The sequence below is a fragment of the Pristiophorus japonicus genome, chromosome 8, assembly GCF_044704955.1.
Source record: "Pristiophorus japonicus isolate sPriJap1 chromosome 8, sPriJap1.hap1, whole genome shotgun sequence".
Classification (NCBI taxonomy): domain Eukaryota; kingdom Metazoa; phylum Chordata; class Chondrichthyes; family Pristiophoridae; genus Pristiophorus; species Pristiophorus japonicus.
Window position 1 is genome coordinate 236,725,924 of NC_091984.1, and position 19,075 is coordinate 236,744,998.

General features: G+C 48.1%; 1 protein-coding gene across 1 annotated transcript; it reads left to right on the plus strand.

Moving 5' to 3' along the window:
- Positions 1–14,628: 14,628 nt before the first annotated feature.
- Positions 14,629–15,668, plus strand: LOC139269262 (histone H2B 1.2-like). The gene is made up of 2 exons (XM_070888350.1): positions 14,629–14,857; positions 15,409–15,668. Exons 1-2 carry the CDS (start codon positions 14,629–14,631, stop codon positions 15,666–15,668), a joined length of 489 nt encoding a protein of 162 aa, XP_070744451.1.
- Positions 15,669–19,075: the final 3,407 nt, after the last annotated feature.

Sequence of the window (19,075 nt, forward strand, 5' to 3'; positions counted from 1 at the left end):
ATTTACCAGGAAGATAGAACAGGTGGACATGACATTGGATGATGAGATTAGTAAAAGAAAGAAAACAAAGACATGCATTTATATAGCGCCTTTCACGATCACCAGACCTCCCAAAGCGCTTTACAGCAATTAAGTACTTTTTGGAGTGTAGTCACTGTTGTAATGTGGGAAACGCGGCAGCCAACTTGTGCACAGCAAGCTCCCACAAACAGCAATGTGATAATGACCCAGATAATCTGTTTCTTTTGTTATGTTGGTTGAGGGATAAATATTGGCCCCAGGACACCGGGGATAACTCCCCTGCTCTTCTTCGACATAGTGCCATGGGATCTTTTACATCCACCTGAGAGGGCAGACGGGGCCTCGGTTTAACATCTCATCCAAAAAATGGTACCTCCGACAGTGCAGCACTCCCTCAGTACTGCCCCTCCGACAGTGTGGTGCTCCCTCAGTACTGCCCCTCCGACAGTGCGGCGCTCCCTCAGTACTGCCCCTCCAACAGTGCGGCGCTCCCTCAGTACTGCCCCTCCGACAGTGCGGCGCTCCCTCAGTACTGCCCCTCCAACAGCGCAGCGCTCCCTCAGTATTAGTATTAGTATTAGGCAGTCCCTCCTATCGAGGATCACTTGCTTCCACACCAAAAAGGGATGAGTTCACCGGTGTTTCAACGAGGGACCTGACATTCCAGGGTGGCCGTTGCACACCAGCCACCACACGGGCTTGACAGAGCTAGGTCTTGCTCCAGAGGCATGGGTTAACCAAAACAACTGGGTACTACCCCTCCGACAGCGCAGTGCTCCCTCAGTACGTGCACCTCCTTTCGGATTGTAGTTTATATTGCCAATCCTCGTTCGTCCTACCAAAATGTATCACTTCACACTTTACTGCGTTAAATTTCATCTGCCCTGTGTCCACCCATCCCACCAGCCTGTCTATGTTCTCTTGAAGCCTATCACTAGCCTCCTCGCTGCTCACTATATTTCCAAGTTTTGTGTCATCTGCAAATGTTGAAATTGTGCCCTGTTTCCCAAGTCCAAGACATTAATATATATCAAGAAAAGCAGTATTCCTTTCAAGACATTGATGAAAGCATGCTTTGATGTCCACAACCAGCTGCCCAAGATGCCCTATGGCACTCCGTGACCAGGAGAGTCAATGTTAATGGCCAAGTATGGACTAATTCTTATTATAAGGTGTACACAGTACCTCTTTTCAATACTTGGTAAACCTCTATATTTTCTCTATTAGGGTGACAACAACAATAATTTGCATTTATTCAGTGCCTTTAATGTCGAAAAATATCCAATGGGACTTCATAGAGGCGTAATCAAACACAAATGGATGTCAAGCCAGAGAAAAAGATATTAGGAGAGGTGACCAGTAGCTTGGTCAAAGTGGTGGGTTTTAAGGAAGTTCTTTCTTATGTATGTAAACATTGTAACTATGTAAGACTTGCCACCAGAGGGCGCAACTGTTGGAGGCACACCTCGTGCAAAGGAGTATAAAAGGTTGTCTGCCATGCTGCTTAGGCACTCTGGAGTTGTATTAAAGAGACTAAGGTCACATCAGTTTTAGCTCACGGTACGCAGTCTTGTGGAGTTCTTCCATACTTAACATTCTTAAAGGAGGTGAGGGGTGGTGGAGAGGCCGAGGGGTTCTGGGCGGGGATTTCCAGAGCTCAGGGCCTAGGCAGCTGAAGGCACGGCTGCCAATGGGAGAGGGGGAAATGCACAGTGTGTTAGAGTTGGTGGGATGGAGCTTTTCTGCGTTAAATTTTATCTGCCACGTGTCCGTCCATCCCACCAACCTGTCTATGTCCTCTTGAAGTCTATCAATGTCCTCCTCACTGTTCACTGCACTTCCAAGTTTCGTGTCATCTGCAAATGTTGAAATTGTGCCCCATACACCCACATCCAAGTCATTAAGATATATCCAGAAAAGCCGTGGTCCCAGTACCGAGCCCTGGGGAACACCACAGTATACCTTCCTCCAGTCCCAGAAACAACCCTTCACCACTACCCTCTGTTTCCTGTCACTGAGCCAATTCCATATCCAAGCTGCCACTGTCCCTTCTGTTCCACGGGCTTCAACTTTGCCGGTAAGCCGATTATGTGGCACTTTGTCGAACGCCTTTTGGAAATCCATGTACACCACGTCAACCGCATTGCCCTCATCAACCCTCTCTGTTACCTCATCAAAAAACTTGATCAAGTTTTAATATTTGCAAAACCCATTGCATATTGCTTCTTTTTGAATTAGATATTTTGTTCTATTTTTCCTGTACCTTTGCTCTCTGATTTGATGAAACTCCATCCAACAGAAGAAATGAACGGAATTAAGGATTCCATCCCAGCTCCCATGCCTGAGAAACACCATGGGGCCGAGATTACCCCTAATTATAGCCCAGTTAGTGCCTCCGGGGGGGGCGTTAATGGGGCGCAATGGTATTTTTACCCATGGGGGGGGGGGGAGGTGCCACCGCTTGCCGGGAAATTGCCCCGGAGGTTTGGAGAGCGCTGTCCCGGCAGCAGTACGCACCGACCCCTCACCGCCATGTGCCGAAACTTTGACCTCTGCGGGGGAAGTTGCCCCGTGGGTCTTGAAGCGGGCGGACATGCGCTGCCGGGGCACCACTTAAAGCCCCTTTGACGCTCCGGCTGCCATCTTTATTTGCTGGCCGACTCTTGTGTCGGCCCGACAATGGCGGTCCTCGCGTCGACTGAGCCGCCATGGTGCAGCCCGGAACTCCGTTTTGGGTTTGGTCGACCGCCTCCCTGATGGCCCAATGGTGGCCACCGAAAGGCCTGCATTGCGCGCAGTGGCCCTCCCCTGAACTGGATGGGATGGTGCGGTGTATCGCGTCAGCGCAACGCGGACCGTTCGCGTAGCGCCGGCCTCCTCTGCCCGGCGCGGGACTCGGCCCCGGGAGCGCCCCTCGATGGAAGCCAGATGGCAGAGACAGCGCTCTGCTTTCACTGAGAGGCGCACAGCCCAATTCCGTGTTGGGTAGCGGCCCCGGAAAGTTACAGCCCCCGATCAAGACGAAGGGCAGTGTTGAGGCTCAAAGATGTCTAAAGGAGGTGTGGGTGACAGAGATTTCAAGCTTTTACAGGTCAATGGATGCTGCAGACTATCCTCCAGGTTAGAAGTAATCGATCTCAACAACTCCAGGCAGACTCGTAGGCAAACAGCACCAAGTATTTGCTCGGAAATTGCCGGGACAATAGAGACGGGTTCAATGATGCTCACTGTTGTTAGTGCGTAAATCGTGCGGCCATCAACCGGCGAGGAAGAGGTACCCCACGAGTCGCTGGTCGATTAGCATCGCGAAGATGGCAGATCCCCGTGAGTGTCACAAAATGACTACATTTGCACATTAATTAGCGATTAAACCTACCGCAAAGGGAAGCATGGAAAATCTGGCAACGAGAAGGCTCCCGTAGCCCGAGAATGTGGCAGAGAAAGGCGAGGAGACCCCAGGGTTACGGACCACCCCACTGGCCGTGTATCGATAGGGGATCCCCACCTCCACCCAGCACCATCCCCACCCAGCCCCCTCCCCCCCAACCCTCACCCACCCCACCCCCAGCACCAGGCCCCTTGCCCCCACAAACCCCATACCCCTCACTCACAGCATCACCCCCACCCCCCTGTACCCCACCCCTAGCCCACACCCAGTACCATCTCCAGCCCCGCACCCCCAGCCAACAGCCCCCAGCACCACCCCCCAGTTCCCCCAGCACCAGCCCAAACTCCCTCCCCACCCCAGCACCAGTCCCCACCCCCCCCCCCAACTCAGCCCACACCCTCACCCTCACCCACCCAGCCCACACTCGCTACCGCCCCCAGCTCCAGTGCATTGAATGTTTTTTTTGCCACACTTCAGATGCCATGTTTTGAGACGTTAAAGCAAATATAACAACAGTCACTTCAGGTTGGCTCTCCTGACCTTTGGGAGCTGTTAATCGGCACAGAATTAATTGACCTCAGGATGTCGGCAATCACTGAATCTGGAGTTCCTGGCCTTAAAGGAACAGGCCACTCAATCTGCACATCCAGTCCAGTTGCAGAATAATACTTTGCACCTTTCATGTCGCCCGCCTCGATACAAAATCGTGCACATTTCGACATACAATGTGCAATGCCACTTGCCGTTTAAACTAATATTCTGCAAATGTAAATGATCAAAATGATTTTTTTGTTCCATTGAGTATCATCCTCTGAAGTGTTTTGGATAAATTAAATAAATTGCACAATGAGTATGTGTTGCTCTGTGTAGATTCAGGCAAATGAAGCTGTTTGCAAATAAGGATGGGAGTTAAGACTGAACTGTAATTCTATTTTAAATTACTCTATTTCATCCTGCGAATGGGTTCGACAATTTGAATTGAATGGGCTGAGTCCATAATTCGAAATAAAAAGAACGTTTATAATAAAACAATTCTGCAAATAATAATTCAGTTTACTTTCAAATGAATCTCCGAAATTCTCTTGGAAAGGTTAAATGGCAATTTATTTGCCAGTTTTTGAAGCAATTTATTATAGCTCAGTATAAAGGCATCAGCAGATAATATCAGCGAGGTTACACTTGGCTGTGAACCTCAGTTGAATAACTATTCAGCTTCCATTTAGCTCTCTGTGCTGATAAAATGGTGATTTTATGCTGCGTTTCAGAAAACAATATCCACAAATAAATAACTCAATCATTCTGCATTTAATAAATTGGCTTTGGAATAGTCAAATGCTAGCAATCTTTAAGAAAAAATATGATCATCAGCATAAATGGCATTCTTTCATCAAGATCCGGTCTAACGGTTCATGTTCTGTTCTCTGGATGTTGACAATAAGTGGGGTCTGAGCCTAGGAACCGGAATTGGGGCTCCGTTGAGGGTTTATCTGGTGTGACAGTTCGGGGTTGAGCAACCATATTTTCTCCCCAATCGGACCCAAATAAGCTGCTCAAATTTGTGTTTTTCCGCACTATTGATCGCCTGAATGCTTGCCCATACTGGGTTGTCCACCAAGGGTCTAGGTCTGCAGGGTTACGGACCTAGGGCTGGTAATTGGGTTTAAACTGGGTGACCTTTTGTTGGACGGAGCAGATAGGTACTGCAGGGAATAGAATACGGCCAGGGTGATCTCCTGAACTAGTTTCAATTGCCTGGATGGGTCGGAGAGGAATTTTCCCTGATTTTTTTCTTCCTAAATTGGCCTGGGCTGTTATCTGGTTTTTGCTTCTTCCAGGAGATCACATGGCTCCGGTTGGGGTGGAGTGTAGAATGTTTCAGTGTAAGGGGTGTCGCAGTTGTGTGGGGAGGACTGGTTGGGCTGGGTGCTGTTTACTTGTCCGCCATTGTTCATTGTTCATAGGTTTATATGTAGCCTTTAGGGCTGCTGACCGAGGGCCGCGTGGCTCTTTGTCGGCCGGCGCGGACGCGATGGGCTGAAATGGCCCCCTTCCGCGCTGTAAATTTCTATGTTTCTATAGTTTCTATGATGGTCAAGTGTCAGCTGTGGCTCAGTGGGCAACACTCTCGCTTCTGAGTCAGAAGGTCGTGGGTTCAAGTCCCACTCCAGAGACTTGAGCACAAAAATCTAGGCTGATACTTCCAGTGCAGTGCTGAGGGAGCGCCGCACTGTCGGAGGGGCAGTACTGAGGGAGTGCCGCACTATCAGAGGGGCAGTACTGAGGAAGCGCTGCACTGGTGGAGGTGCCATCTTTTGGATGAGACGTTAAACCGAGACCCATCTGCTCTCTCAGGTGGGTGTAAAAGATCCCACGGCACTATTTCGAAGAAGAGCAGGGGGAGTTATCCCCGGTGTCCTGGGGCTCAATATTTATCACTCAATCAACATCACTAAAATAATTTTTCTGGCCATTATCACATTGATGTTTGTGGGAGCTTGCTGTGCGCAAATTGGCTGCCGCGTTTCCTACATTACAACAGTGACTACACTCCAAAAGTACTTCATTGGCTGTAAAGCACTTTGAGACGTCCAGTGGTCGTAAAAGGCGCTATATAAATGCAAGTCTTTCTTTCTATAGACGGAAGAGAGCTGGCCTAAAGGTGGGATGGGCAGTTGCTCTGCACAGACCCCTGACAACGACTCAACTCATTGATACCAGAAAATGCTGAAAACACTCAGCAGGTCAGGCAGCATCTGATGCAGGGAGAGAAAGAGAGTTTGACCTTTCATCAGAACTATTTTTGACTCAATTCATTATCAACCTCTGGTCATTCAGGAGACATCTGCCAATTTGGTTGTGACAAATGTCTTTGATCTCCGCGTGCTTTTGCAGGGAGGCTTTTTAAGAATTAAGGCACGTACCCAAAATGAATCAGTCAGGCAGCTGCTCTACTCTGCACGGGGAAAGTATGCGATTTCACTTTATTTAAAGGGCCCGCCAAAGTGCGCGAGTGTACACGTGTTCTTTATGTTGGCAATGGAACACGAGCAGCTGGATAATTCATTCCACCAAGCGACTCCCAGCATGCTACGCCTTTTGTTTTGCCCACTGTGAAACAAAGCTGCTTACGGACGAATCAACAACTTGCATTTATGTTGGGGTAAAAAGAAGACTTCTCTTCTTCATGGTAGACACCCTGATATAAGTATCGACACCCGCCCGTATCCCCGCCTGTATAGCGACCACGGAATCACTCAGACTAAACCTCAGTTCAACCAGTTTTTAGTCAAGCATGCTAGGGAAGTGTTCACGGATGAACCTTCTAAGAACAAAGGTTTTACATCTACAGTTATACAGTTTCCGAGGTGTGTGACCCTCCTACAGAATCACCGATTGGCCGACTGCTATCAGTGAAGTTGCATCAGACTGGCTCGGAGTAGTTCCCCCACCTGTCCATCTCCCGTCACATGTCATCCTCCCGGAATGTGTTGTTCAGTGGTGTGAACTTTGCCTCAGTTCCGCATAACATGTGAATTAACCTTGCTTCACAGGGTTTGTTATCTTGTTCCCAAACATCCCTTGAGATGTTGCTACAATAGACTGTTGACTCCGTCCTGTCCTTGGTGGATGTGTTGTTCAGTACTGACTCAGTCTGTATTAAGCTTAACACAACGGATGGTTCATTAACCATCAAACTTTGCTGCGTAGCAAGCTTTGCTGCTTCCCCTTCTTAACCCATTGTAAGCGAGTATATAAACGTGCTTTACATACATAAGCAAGTTTTACATCCAATCGGTCAATTTACATAGGTCCTGAAGTTCCGTTCGAGCTCTTGCCGCGGGCAAACGACAGAAAGAGAGAAAAAAGATGTACACTTACCTGTTGCTGCTGCACCCGTTGGAACTTCCGAGCCTGAGGCCTCCTGTGACTTCGCGTCACAGCGCGTGCACGTACGCAGGCCGGAATCTGGAGACAGCAGCCAATCAGATGAAGTATAGATTCTCATTCATAGTAATAGGAGTTCCGTAAGTCCGAACTCCTATTACTATGAATGATAAACCCACCCCCCCCCACAAACACAATAAAAAATAGAAAATAAACTACATATTTAACATTCATTTAAATTAAAGTTGTTAGAAAGAAAAATATTTTCCCGACTTTTTAAAAAGTTTTTTTAATTAAGCCTTAAAATAAACTTACTGTAGTGGGGAGGGTTTTTAACAATAAAATGTGTTTTTATAATTTTATTTTAAAATGTTTCTGTGTATTTTTAAACACTTGCGCCTGTAACAGTACGCTATACGCCGGCTTTTTCAGGCGCAAGATTTTTGAGGACATTTGCTGGGCAAGATATTGGTAAATATCGGAAATCTCGCCCTGCCAGTGTCCTCGCTCCCGATATGCGCGAGATCTGTTGAGCCAGAAACTTGACAGATCGGAAAAGCCGCTTTTCAACGCATGCACATTGCGCGCCCAATCCCGGTTTTTCCAATGCCTTCCCGGGTCCGCGGAAACTTCGTACGGCCCTGGGACATTGGAATTTCAGGGCCAATATATTACAATCCCTACCGTAAGGTAGAGGAACTCCCGATTCCTCAGAACCTCCTAATACTGATAAGCCCTACAATCCGGACCATGTGTCAGATCCATTCACTGCCTTCAATATTCACTTTAGTGACCATCTGCCTGTCTCCACAGAATTTTATCCCCTTACAATTTATATAGCACCTTTAACGTAGTAAAATGTCCCAGTGCGCTTCACAGGAGCGTAATCAGACAAAATTTGAAACCGAGCCACACAAGGAGGTATCAGGACAGGCGACTAAAAGCCAAGTGAAAGAGGTAAGTTTTAAGGAGCATCTTAAAGGAGGAGAGGTAGATAATGCCTGTTCATCAGGGAATATATGAGCACTGTGCTTTCTCCAAACTGCAACAATCCAGGTAACAGAAACCACTTTGTCCTAAATAAGATGGCTTCAACATTCACTCCCTCCACCACCGGCGCACCGTGGCTGCAGTGTGTACCATCTACAAGATGCACTGCAGCAACTCGCCAAGGCTTCTTCGGCAGCACCTCCCAAACCCGCGACCTCTACCACCTAGAAGGACAAGGGCAGCAGGCGCATGGGAACACCACCACCTCCACGTTCCCCTCCCAGTCACACACCATCCTGACTTGGAAATATATCGGCCGTTCCTTCATCGTCGCTGGGTCACAATCCTGGAACTCCCTCCCTAACAGCACTGTGGGAGCACCTTCACCACACGGACTGCAGCGGTTCAAGAAGGCGGCTCACCACCACCTTCTCAAGGGACGATTAGGGATGGGCAATAAATGCCGGCCTTGCCAGCGACGCCCACATCCCAGGAATAGAAAAAAAAGATGGAGGTCCGAGACACGCTAAAAGCCCCAAACTTAACCACCCTTAGGGATGAGTTGTACTTATCCCAAGAATTAAAAGAGCCAATGTATGAAATCTGTGTTGTGTTGATGAAGAAGTTGAGAAGGTTGGAATTAAGTTACTACGGTAACGTTTCAGAGTTGGGCTTTTGTCAGAACAGTTGTACGCAGAGTGACTAAACTTATTTGGCTATAAAGCACTTTGCAAAGTCCTGTGGGCGTGAAAGGCGCTATATAAATGTAACTTTCTTCCTTTCTCTCTATCTTTCTCTCTTTTTCTTTCTATCAGTAATCCACACCCGCACGCCAACCCTGCAGTCTCCCCTTGGTATTATCGTCCCTGACAGCATTGCCTTTTTACATCATTTCTCGTTGCACTCAGAACAGTTACTGAGATCGACCTTGATCTCTCAGCAACCACGAGCCAGCCTCGAACGGTCTACGCAGAACCGACACCACTTCCGGGGAAGCTATTTTTGACGCATTGCTTACAATCCTAAAGAGGCTGCTGTCATACACTGCCATTAGAATAATCAATAAGTAGGAAATGTAGCTTTGGAAAAAAAGAGTATCGGTGTCTCCGATATTGGATCTAATAATCGGAAGCACACCCACTTCCTATTGAATAATCAATCCATCCTCCTTCGAGTCGGTAATTCATCAGACAACTGTCCACGAAACCCCTAAGTAGCTGCATCTGTCATAGGTGAATCATAGTTGTATATCGAATGACTAATTATTCACCTTGGAAGGTACCGGGTGCATTTGAAGGCGATAGCATCGCGTCCCAGTGTGCTCTGCCCATGATCAGCTAAGTGATCTTAAAGTGAATAATAATGGCTTGGATTTATATTTCATTTTGCAAACTGCCATCAAGGTACCCAGAATAATCGATGGCTTCATTCATCTTAATAATGGTCTTATAGGCGGAAGGGCCAGGGAGTTTTGTTTTCTGCTGGTTAGACGCTGTGGCCTGATCAGAATGCTTTATGAACTACATGCTCCATTCCTCTGAGCAGAATTAAGTTAATCGATGGGACAATAGTTAACTGAAGGGAAGGGGTTTAATCGTTGTCACCGATGAACTAACACTGAATTTCTGTCACTAACAATGACCGTTACTTTAAGGAGGTACAGTTCAATTGTGCTGCATTCCCCCGTTTAATTATAATTGCGACCCGATGAATACATAGCTGATTTTGCAAAGAATGTTATGCCTGCATTCGGATTTTTGCACTATGGAGATAAAAATAGCCAATTTGTAACGGTGACGATTAATTTATGCATTCAATTTAGAAGCGAAGATTTCTGCTTTGCATCAACCGGTGGGTGAAATCAGTATATGCTCAGCAATCCTTAAAAGGTCTTAATTGAACTGGTGGAGGATTGTGATGTGGATAGAAACAGGAGGAGGCCATTCAGCCCCTCGAATGTGCTGCCATGGAATGGTGGATCTTTGCCTTTGCACCATATCCCTTGATACCTTTACCTAAAAAAAAATCAGTCGAGCTCAGTCTTGAAGGCTCCAGTTGACCCACAGCCCTGTGGGGGACAGAGTTCCACATTCCCACTATTCTCCGTGTCACAAGGTGCTTCCTAATTTCACTCCTAAACGGTCGAGCTCTAATTTTAAGCTGTTGCCCACTTGTTCTGGATTTCCCCCGCCAGAGAAAATAATTTCTCCGCATCTCTCCCACCAACTCCTTTATACAGCTTAACCACCTCGATCATGGATCACCCTTCAGTCCCTTTACCTAGGGGAATACAACTCGAGTTTATGTAACCTGTCCTCATCATTTAACCCTTTAAACCCCGGCTATCAGTCTGGTGAATCTGCGCCGCTCCCTCTCCAAGGCCAACCTATCGCTCCTGAGGGGCGGGGGGCCAGAACGCAGTTACTTCAGATGGGGGGTGTAACCGAGGCTCTGTACAGCCCAAGATTCACTTCCATACCCCGAAAGCGATTGGGGCAGGTGAAAGAATGACGTAAAGAACAAGCAAGTGTGCGGGGGGGTTTGGTACCGGGGGGAGGGGGGATTGATACCCAGGGGAGGTGGGGGGAGGTATAGATTGGTATCGGGCGGGGGGAGGGGGGTATTGTTCCCCGGGGGGAGGAGGGGTGGTGTGTGTGTGGTTTGGGATAGAGGGGGTGTGGTTTGAGATAGAGGGGGAGTGGTTTGGGATAGAGGGGAGTGGTTTGGGATAGAGGAGAGTGGTTTGGGATAGAGGGGGTGTGGTTTGAGATAGAGGGGAGTGGTTTGGGATAGAGGGGGTGTGGTTTGAGATAGAGGGGAGTGGTTTGGGATAGAGGGGATGTGGTTTGAGATAGAGGGGAGTGGTTTGGGATAGAGGGGATGTGGTTTGAGATAGAGGGGAGTGGTTTGGGATAGAGGGGGTGCGGTTTGGGATAGAGGGGGAGTGGTTTGAGATAGAGGGGAGTGGTTTGCGATAGAGGGGGTGCGGTTTGGGATAGAGGGGGTGTGGTTTAAGATAGAGGGGAGTGGTTTGGGATAGAGGGGGTGCGGTTTGGGATAGAGGGGGTTCAGTTTGGAATAGAGAGGAGTGGTTTTGGATAGAGGGGGTGTGGTTTGAGATAGAGGGGGTGTGGTTTAAGATAGAGGGAAGTGGTTTGGGATAGAGGGGGTGCGGTTTGGGATAGAGGGGGTTCAGTTTGGGATAGAGGGGGTGCGGTTTGGGATAGAGGGGGTTCAGTTTGGGATAGAGGGGGTGAGGTTTGGAATAGAGAGGGTGTGGTTTGGGATAGAGGGGGTGCGATTTGAGATAGAGGGGGTGCGGTTTGGGATAGAGGGGGTGCAGTTTGGGATAGAGGGGAGTGGTTTGGGATAGAGGGGGTGTGGTTTGAGATAGAGGGGGTGCGGTTTGGGATAAAGGGGAGTGGTTTGGGATAGAGGGGGTGTGTATTGAGCTAGAGTGGGTGTGGTTAGGGATAGAGGGGAGTGGTTTGGGATAGAGGGGGTGCGGTTAGGGATAGAGGGGGTGTGGTTAGGGATAGGTCGACAGGATTTAGAATAGAGAGATGTAGTTTGAGGTTTGAAGCGTGGGAAACAGATTTATTTTAGCACCTAAAATAGGACTTGAACGAGAGTGTGACTGAAATGAATGAATATCTCTTTCTTTACAATCATAAAACATGCAGTTGTTATGAAACATAAGTTGGTGTTCGAGGAATGTAAATGGAATATGAAGACCGCGAATGACATTCTTTACTTCATTGGTTGTAAAGCGTCTTGTGACGTCCGGTGGTCGTGAAAGGCGCTATATAAATGCAAGTCTTTCTTTCATTCTTTCCCTCTTCATCGTTGCTTCACTCGCTGTGATTGGTGATAGTTTAATGGTGATCCTGTAACAGATACATGTATTTTTGCATTTGAAATTTTGAGTCATTTTTTCACTCATATTTCAAATCTGCATGTGACTATCATACATTATAGAGATAAAATTTCAATGAATGATTTTAATATGTTCTATCAATTATAGAAGTGATTTGTGAGACACCAGACTGGATTATAATATGTAAATTTAATCATCTGTTTTATGACTAATCTGTGATTTTGGTTTTCCCATTCATTTGATGCCGAGCTCTCTTTTATCACCCATTGTGGGATCTGGGAAATATGCTTTACAACATCTTTAATTATTTTTAACTTAACTTTTGAGGACCTGCAGGATACCTCCTTCGAGCCTGACTATGCAGAATCAAAGGACAACTCCGTGGGTAATAAGCAAAAAATATTCTGATATTCAAAGCAGTCTTTCTGGGAAATCTGCCATCAGTTATGCAATATATGCTGCAGAAACAAACTTATCTTCTGTTGCTTAATCCATGCTGTCACTCGAAGTGCAGTGCTGAGGGAGTGCCGCACTGTCGGAGGGGCAGTACTGAGGGAGTGCTGCACTGTCGGAGGGGTAGTTCTGAGGGAGTGCTGCACTTTCAGAGGGACAGTACTGAGGGAGTGCTGCACTGTCGGAGGGGCAGTACTGAGGGAGTGCTGCACTGTCGGAGGGGTAGTACTGAGGGAGTGCTGCACTTTCGGAGGGACTGTACTGAGGAAGTGCTGCACTGTCAGAGGGGCAGTACTGAGAGAGCGCCGCACTGTCGGAGGGGCAGTACTGAGAGAGCATCGCACTGTCGGAGGGGCAGTACTGAGGGAGCGCTGCACTGTCGGAGGGGCAGTACTGATGGAGCGCCAAACTGTCGGAGGGGCAGTACTGAGGGAGTGCTGCACTGTCGGAGGGGCAGTACTGAGGGAGCGCTGCACTGTCGGAGGTGCCACCTTTTGGATGAGACGTTAAACCGAGGCCCTGTCTGCCCTCTCAGGTGAATGTAAAAGATCCCACTGCACTTTTTCGAAGAAGAGCAGGGGGCATTATCCTCGGTGTCCTGGGGCCAATATTTATCCCTCGACCAACATCAGTAAAAAAAAAGATTATCCGGTCATTTATCACGTTGCTGTTTGTGGGAGCTTGCTGTGCGCAGATTGGCTGCCGCGTTTCCCACATTACAATAGTGACTACACTCTAGAAGTGATTCATTGGCTGTAAAGTGCTTAAGGGCATCCTGGGGTTGTAAAACGCGCTATAGAAATGCAAGTTCTTTCTTTCAGTACAAGTATGCGAGCGATGCACTATTGGTAATTTATCGATTATTTCTTGCCCATAGCTTGCAATTTTTTAATAATTGTGCTGCACCATTTTCTTGTCTCTGGATGTAAGTTTCTGATAAACCTAAGCTCAGCTGCAGTGTCCAGTCACATTCGGACAGAGTTAGGTACCTGGATAATTGCATCTCATTGTGGCTGCGGTGTGTACAATCGGCAGGATGGCCCGGTGCAATGCCGCAAGGTTACATTGACTGCACCGTCCGCTCCTGCACTGAGAAGTTCAGGAGAAGTAATGCTCCAGGCTCCGCTCCACGTCACACACCATCCTGCCTTGGACAATCCGTCGCTGGTCCTGGAACGCTCCCCCTCGCACCATTGCGGAAGTACCGTCACCCCAACAACTGCAGCCATTCACGTAGAAGGTTCAACGCCATCCCAGGGCGATCCAGGCCAGTGTCGCCCACATCCCAAGAACAATAAAGTGCAGTCTTCAATCATTCCGATACTTTCTTTTTCCCATAGCTTCATAGAACCACAGAACGGTTACAGCACGGAAGGCCATTCGGCCCATCGAGCCCATGCCGACTCTCAGCACGTCTCACCCCCCCCCCCCCCGCCCTTTCCCCGTAGCCCTTTTTTTTTCCTTCCGACACTTAACCAACTCCTTTTTGAAACATAGTAACATAGAAAATAGGTGCAGGAGTAGGCCATTCGGCCCTTCGAGCCTGCACCACCATTCAATAAGATCATGGCTGATCATGCAACTTCAGTACCCCATTCCTGCTTTCTCTCCATACCCCTTGATCCCTTTAGCCGTAAGGGCCACATCTAACTCCCTTTTGAATATAGCTAATGAACTGGCCTCAACAACTTTCTGTGGTAGAGAATTCCACAGGTTCACAATTCTCTGAGTGAAGAAGTTTCTCCTCATCTCGGTCCTCAATGGCTTACCCCTTATCCTTAGACTGTGACCCCTGGTTCTGGACTTCCCCAACATCGGGAACATTCTTCCTGCATCTAACCTATCCAATCCCGTCAGAATTGTATATGTTTCTATGAGATCCCCTCTCATTCTTCTAAATCCCAGTGAATATAAGCCTCATCGATCCAGTCTTTCTTCATATGTCAGTCCTGCCATCCCGGGAATCAGTCTGGTGAACCTTCGCTGCACTCAACCATCTGCAATAAATTCCTTCATGGCAAGTCATCACTCGGGACAAGTCCGCATTGTGAAGGGAAAGAACAGGACTGTCCACGATGGCCACTTCCACAACCCAATCTGCACCGGACTGAACGAGACGATGGCTGACACAAAGAAACAAATTGCCAAGAAAGGAGCTGAGAAAACACCACCGAAGAGCAGCAAGAAGCACAGAAAGTCGAGGAAGGAGAGTTATTCCATCTACATCATCATCATCATCACAGGCAGTCCCTCGAAATCGAGAAAGACTTGCTTCCACTCTAAAAGTGAGTTCTCAGGTGACTGAACAGTCCAATACAGGAATTACAGTCTCTGTCACAGGTGGGACAGACAGTGGTTGAAGGAAAGGGTGGGTGGGGCAGGTTTGCCGCACGCTCCTTCCGCTGTCTGCGTTTGGTTTCTGCATGCTCTTGGCGACGAGACTCGAGGTGCTCGGCGCCCTCCCGGATGCTCTTCCTCCACTTAGGGTGGTCTTTGGCCAGGGTCTCCTAGGTGTCGGTGAAAATGTTGCATTTTATCAGGGAGACTTTGAGGGTGTCCTTGAAACGTTTACTCTGCCCACCTGGGGTTCGCTTGCCGTGTAGAAGTCCCAAATAGAGCGCTTGCTTTGGGAGTCTTGTGTCAGGCATGCGAACAATGTGGCCCGCCCAACGGAGCTGGTCGAGTGTGGTCAGTGCTTCGATGCTGGGGATGTTGGCCTGGTCGAGGACGCTAACGTTGGTGCGTCTGTCCTCCCAGGGGATTTGCGGAGGCAGCACTGGTGGTACTTCTCCAGACAACTACAAAGTGATGAAGCAGGTTCACCCCGACACCAGCATCTCCTCCCAAACCATGGGCATCATGAACTCGTTTGTGAACGATATTTTCGAGCGCATCGCGGGTGAGGTTTCCCGCCGGGCCCGTTACAACAAGCGCCGCTCCATCAGCTCCCGGGAGAGCCAGACCGCCGGGCGCCTGCTGCTGCCTGGGGAGTTGGCCAAGCACACCGTGTCTGAAGGGACAAAGGTGGTGACCAAGTTCACCAGCTCCAAGTAAAACCGCACGCTGTCCTGCGAGAACAAACCCAAAGTGTATCCCTTGACAACAGTCTCCATGTGAACTGTTTCTACTCCAAGGAATGCTGGTCTGACAACACGGAGAACAGAACAAAGTGTGCAGGCTGGTCACTGAGCTCCGTACGATGGGGTTTAGATCATGCACTAGTTTAAATAAAGAAAGACTTGCATTTCTAAAGCGCCTTTCACGACCACCGGACGTCCCAAAGTGCTTTACAGCCAATTAAGTACTTTTGAAGTGTAGCCACTGCTGTATAAAACACTAGTTAGGCCACAGCTGGAGTACTGCGTGCAGGTCTGGTCACCACATTACAGGAAAGATGTGATTGCACTGGAGAGGGTACAGAGGAGATTTACGAGGATGTTGCCTGGACTGGAGAATTTTAGCTATGAGGACAGATTGGATAGGCTGGGGTTGTTTTCTTTGGAACAGAGGAGGCTGAGGGGAGACCTTATTGAGGTGTATACAATTATGAGAGGCCTGGATATAGTGGATAGGAAGGACCTATTTTCCTTAGCAGAGGGGTCAACAACCAGGGGGCATAGATTTGAAATAATTGGGGGGGGGATTTAGAGGGGATTTGAGGGGAAATTTCTTCACCCAGAGGGTGGTGGGGGTCTGGAACTCACTGCCTGAAAGGGTGGTAGAGGCAGAAACCCTCACCGCATTTAAAAAGTACCTGGATGTGCACCTGAAGTGCCGTAACCTGCAGGGCTACAGACCGAGAGCTGGAAAGTGGGATTAGGCTGGGTAGCTCTTGGTCGGCCGGCGTGGACACGATGGGCCGAAATGGCCTCCTTCTGTGCTGTAAATGTCTATGATTCTGTGATAATGGACTGTTCGCTGACCGGGCATGGGAGGTGAAGAAATGGTACACGAAGGGTGGATTGCATCAATCATTGTCCCGGGTAGGACCTTTGTACTATAAAAGGGGTGTGTTTAGGGGCAAACCTCAGCGACTTGCAAGGCAACTGCGGGCGGGTTTGATCAAGCGCATATATGGAAACCTGCTCCTCTGGAAGATCGCCGGGGTGAGTGGTGTTTGAAGGTGTTTGTTGTTTGTTATCCGCAGTGTAACAAACAGTTAAAAGAATACTGCGTAGTGAGCCTTGACCATTCTTATTCCACCCAGACGGGTTCAAGTCGGATTGTGGAATTAGAGGAAAAGAGAAAGGTGTAGGGTCACCTACCAACACTGCCAAACATAAGAACATAAGAAATAGGAGCAGGAGTCGGCCATTCGGCCCCTCGAGCCTGCTCCACCATTCAATAAGATCATGGCTGATCATCGACCTCAACTCCACTTTCCCGCCCGATCCCCATATCCCTCGATTCCCCGAGAGTCCAAATATCTATCTATCGCAGCCTTGAATATATTCAGAGACGCAGCCTCCACAGCCCTCTGGGGCAGAGAATTCCACAGATTCATCATCCTCTGAGTGAAGAAATTCCTCCTCATCTCAGTCCTTAATGGCCGACCCCTCTTATCCTGAGACTGTGACCCCTGGTTCTAGACTCTCCAGCCCGGGGGAAACAACCTCTCAGCATCTACCATGTCAATCCCCCTCAGAATCTTGTATGTTTCACTGCGATCACCTCTCATTTGTCTAAACTCCAGAGAATATCGGCCCAACCTACTCAATCAACGAGGTGGCAATCTCAATAAAAGTGCATCAACTGAATGGCAGTTTTTCCCGTGAGTTCATGAAAATAGAGCTCCTAATATTAACACGTGGACCAGGCATAGCCTCAAATCTGCATAAGCAGATTATAAGAACATAAGAAATAGGAACAGGAGTAGGCCATACGGCCCCTCGAGCCTGCTCCGCCATTTAATACGATCATGGCTGGTCTGATCATGGACTCAGCTCCACTTCCCCACCCGCTCCCCATAGCCCCTTATCCCCTTATCATTTAAGAAAGTGTCTATTTCTGTCTTAAATTTATTCAATGTCCCAGCCTCCACAGCTCTCTGAGGCAGCGAATTCCACAGATTTACAACCCTCTGCGAGAGGTTTAAATCTCAGTTTTAAATGGGCGGCCCCTTATTCTAAGTGTCATGTATCCAGACATGTTTACTGCTTGCACTATTACAAATGATGTGCCACCAGAGGGCACTACTATGGGAAACCTGTACACCAGCTGTATGGTCACGAAGGTGTGCCACCAGAGAGCACTGCAGTGGGAGACTTGTAAGTTACCTGTACAGGTATGCCAGGCCTAATATAAAAGTTAGGCTGCCATGTGTGATCCTCAGTTATATTAGAAACATAGAAACATAGAAAATAGGTGCAGGAGCAGGCCATTCAGCCCTTCTAGCCTGCACCGCCATTCAATGAGTTCATGGCTGAACATGAAACTTCAGTACCCCCTTCCTGCTTTCTCGCCATAACCCTTGATCTCCCGAGTAGTAAGGACTTCATCTAACTCCCTTTTGAATATATTTAGTGAATTGGCCTCAACTACTTTCTGTGGTAGAGAATTCCACAGGTTCACCACTCTCTGGGTGAAGAAGTTTCTCCTCATCTCGGTCCTAAATGGCTTACCCCTTATCCTCAGACTGTGACCCCTGGTTCTGGACTTCCCCAACATTGGGAACATTCTTCCTGCATCTAACCTGTCTAAACCCGTCAGAATTTTAAACGTTTCTATGAGGTCCCCTCTCATTCTTCTGAACTCCAGTGAATACAAGCCCAGTTGATCCAGTCTTTCTTGATAGGTCAGTCCCGCCATCCCGGGAATCAGTCTGGTGAATCTTCGCTGCACTCCCTCAATAGCAAGAATGTCCTTCCTCAAGTTAGGAGACCAAAACTGTACACAATACTCCAGGTATGGCCTCACAAAGGCCCTGTACAACTGAACTAAGGTCACTACAGTTCAAGTACAATACATTGTCTCGTGGAGTCATTATCAGAGCATCTAAAGATTATGCCCTCTAGTTCTAGTCTCCCCTATCAGTGGATCCACCTTGTTAAGCCCCCTCATAATCTTACACGTTTCGAAAAGATCACCTCTCAATCTTCTGAATTCCAATGAGTAGAGGCCCAACCTACTCAACCTTTCCTCATTTGTCTTGTTTCACATTGTGTGATTGATATTAGGATCCTTTATTCTATTCCGATCTTGCTTATGAAAGATGAACTTCAGCACCGTATTGGGTAACCCACCCACTGTTCCTCAATATGCGGCTAGGTTCTGACAGTGAGACTTTGATTGTTGAAGGATCTCAGCAGGCCGTCACTCCTTTGTCTCACCAACAAGGTGTGAAATCATTTTCATTTAAATCTCACTGCCACATCCATTTAACTGAACCCGCTTTAATCTGCCCCAGCCAATCTTTAGAATTGACGTTTTATGTACTTCGAAAACACTTTTGCAAATCCTTT

Excerpts from the sequence above, each read along its gene's own strand:
- LOC139269262 (XM_070888350.1), top strand. The coding sequence starts at position 14,629 with ATGGCAAGTCATCACTCGGGACAAGTCCGCATTGTGAAGGGAAAGAAC. Across the intron at positions 14,858-15,408 it reads CATCATCATCATCATCACAG|ACAACTACAAAGTGATGAAG; the intron begins GCAGTCCCTCGA and ends GTACTTCTCCAG.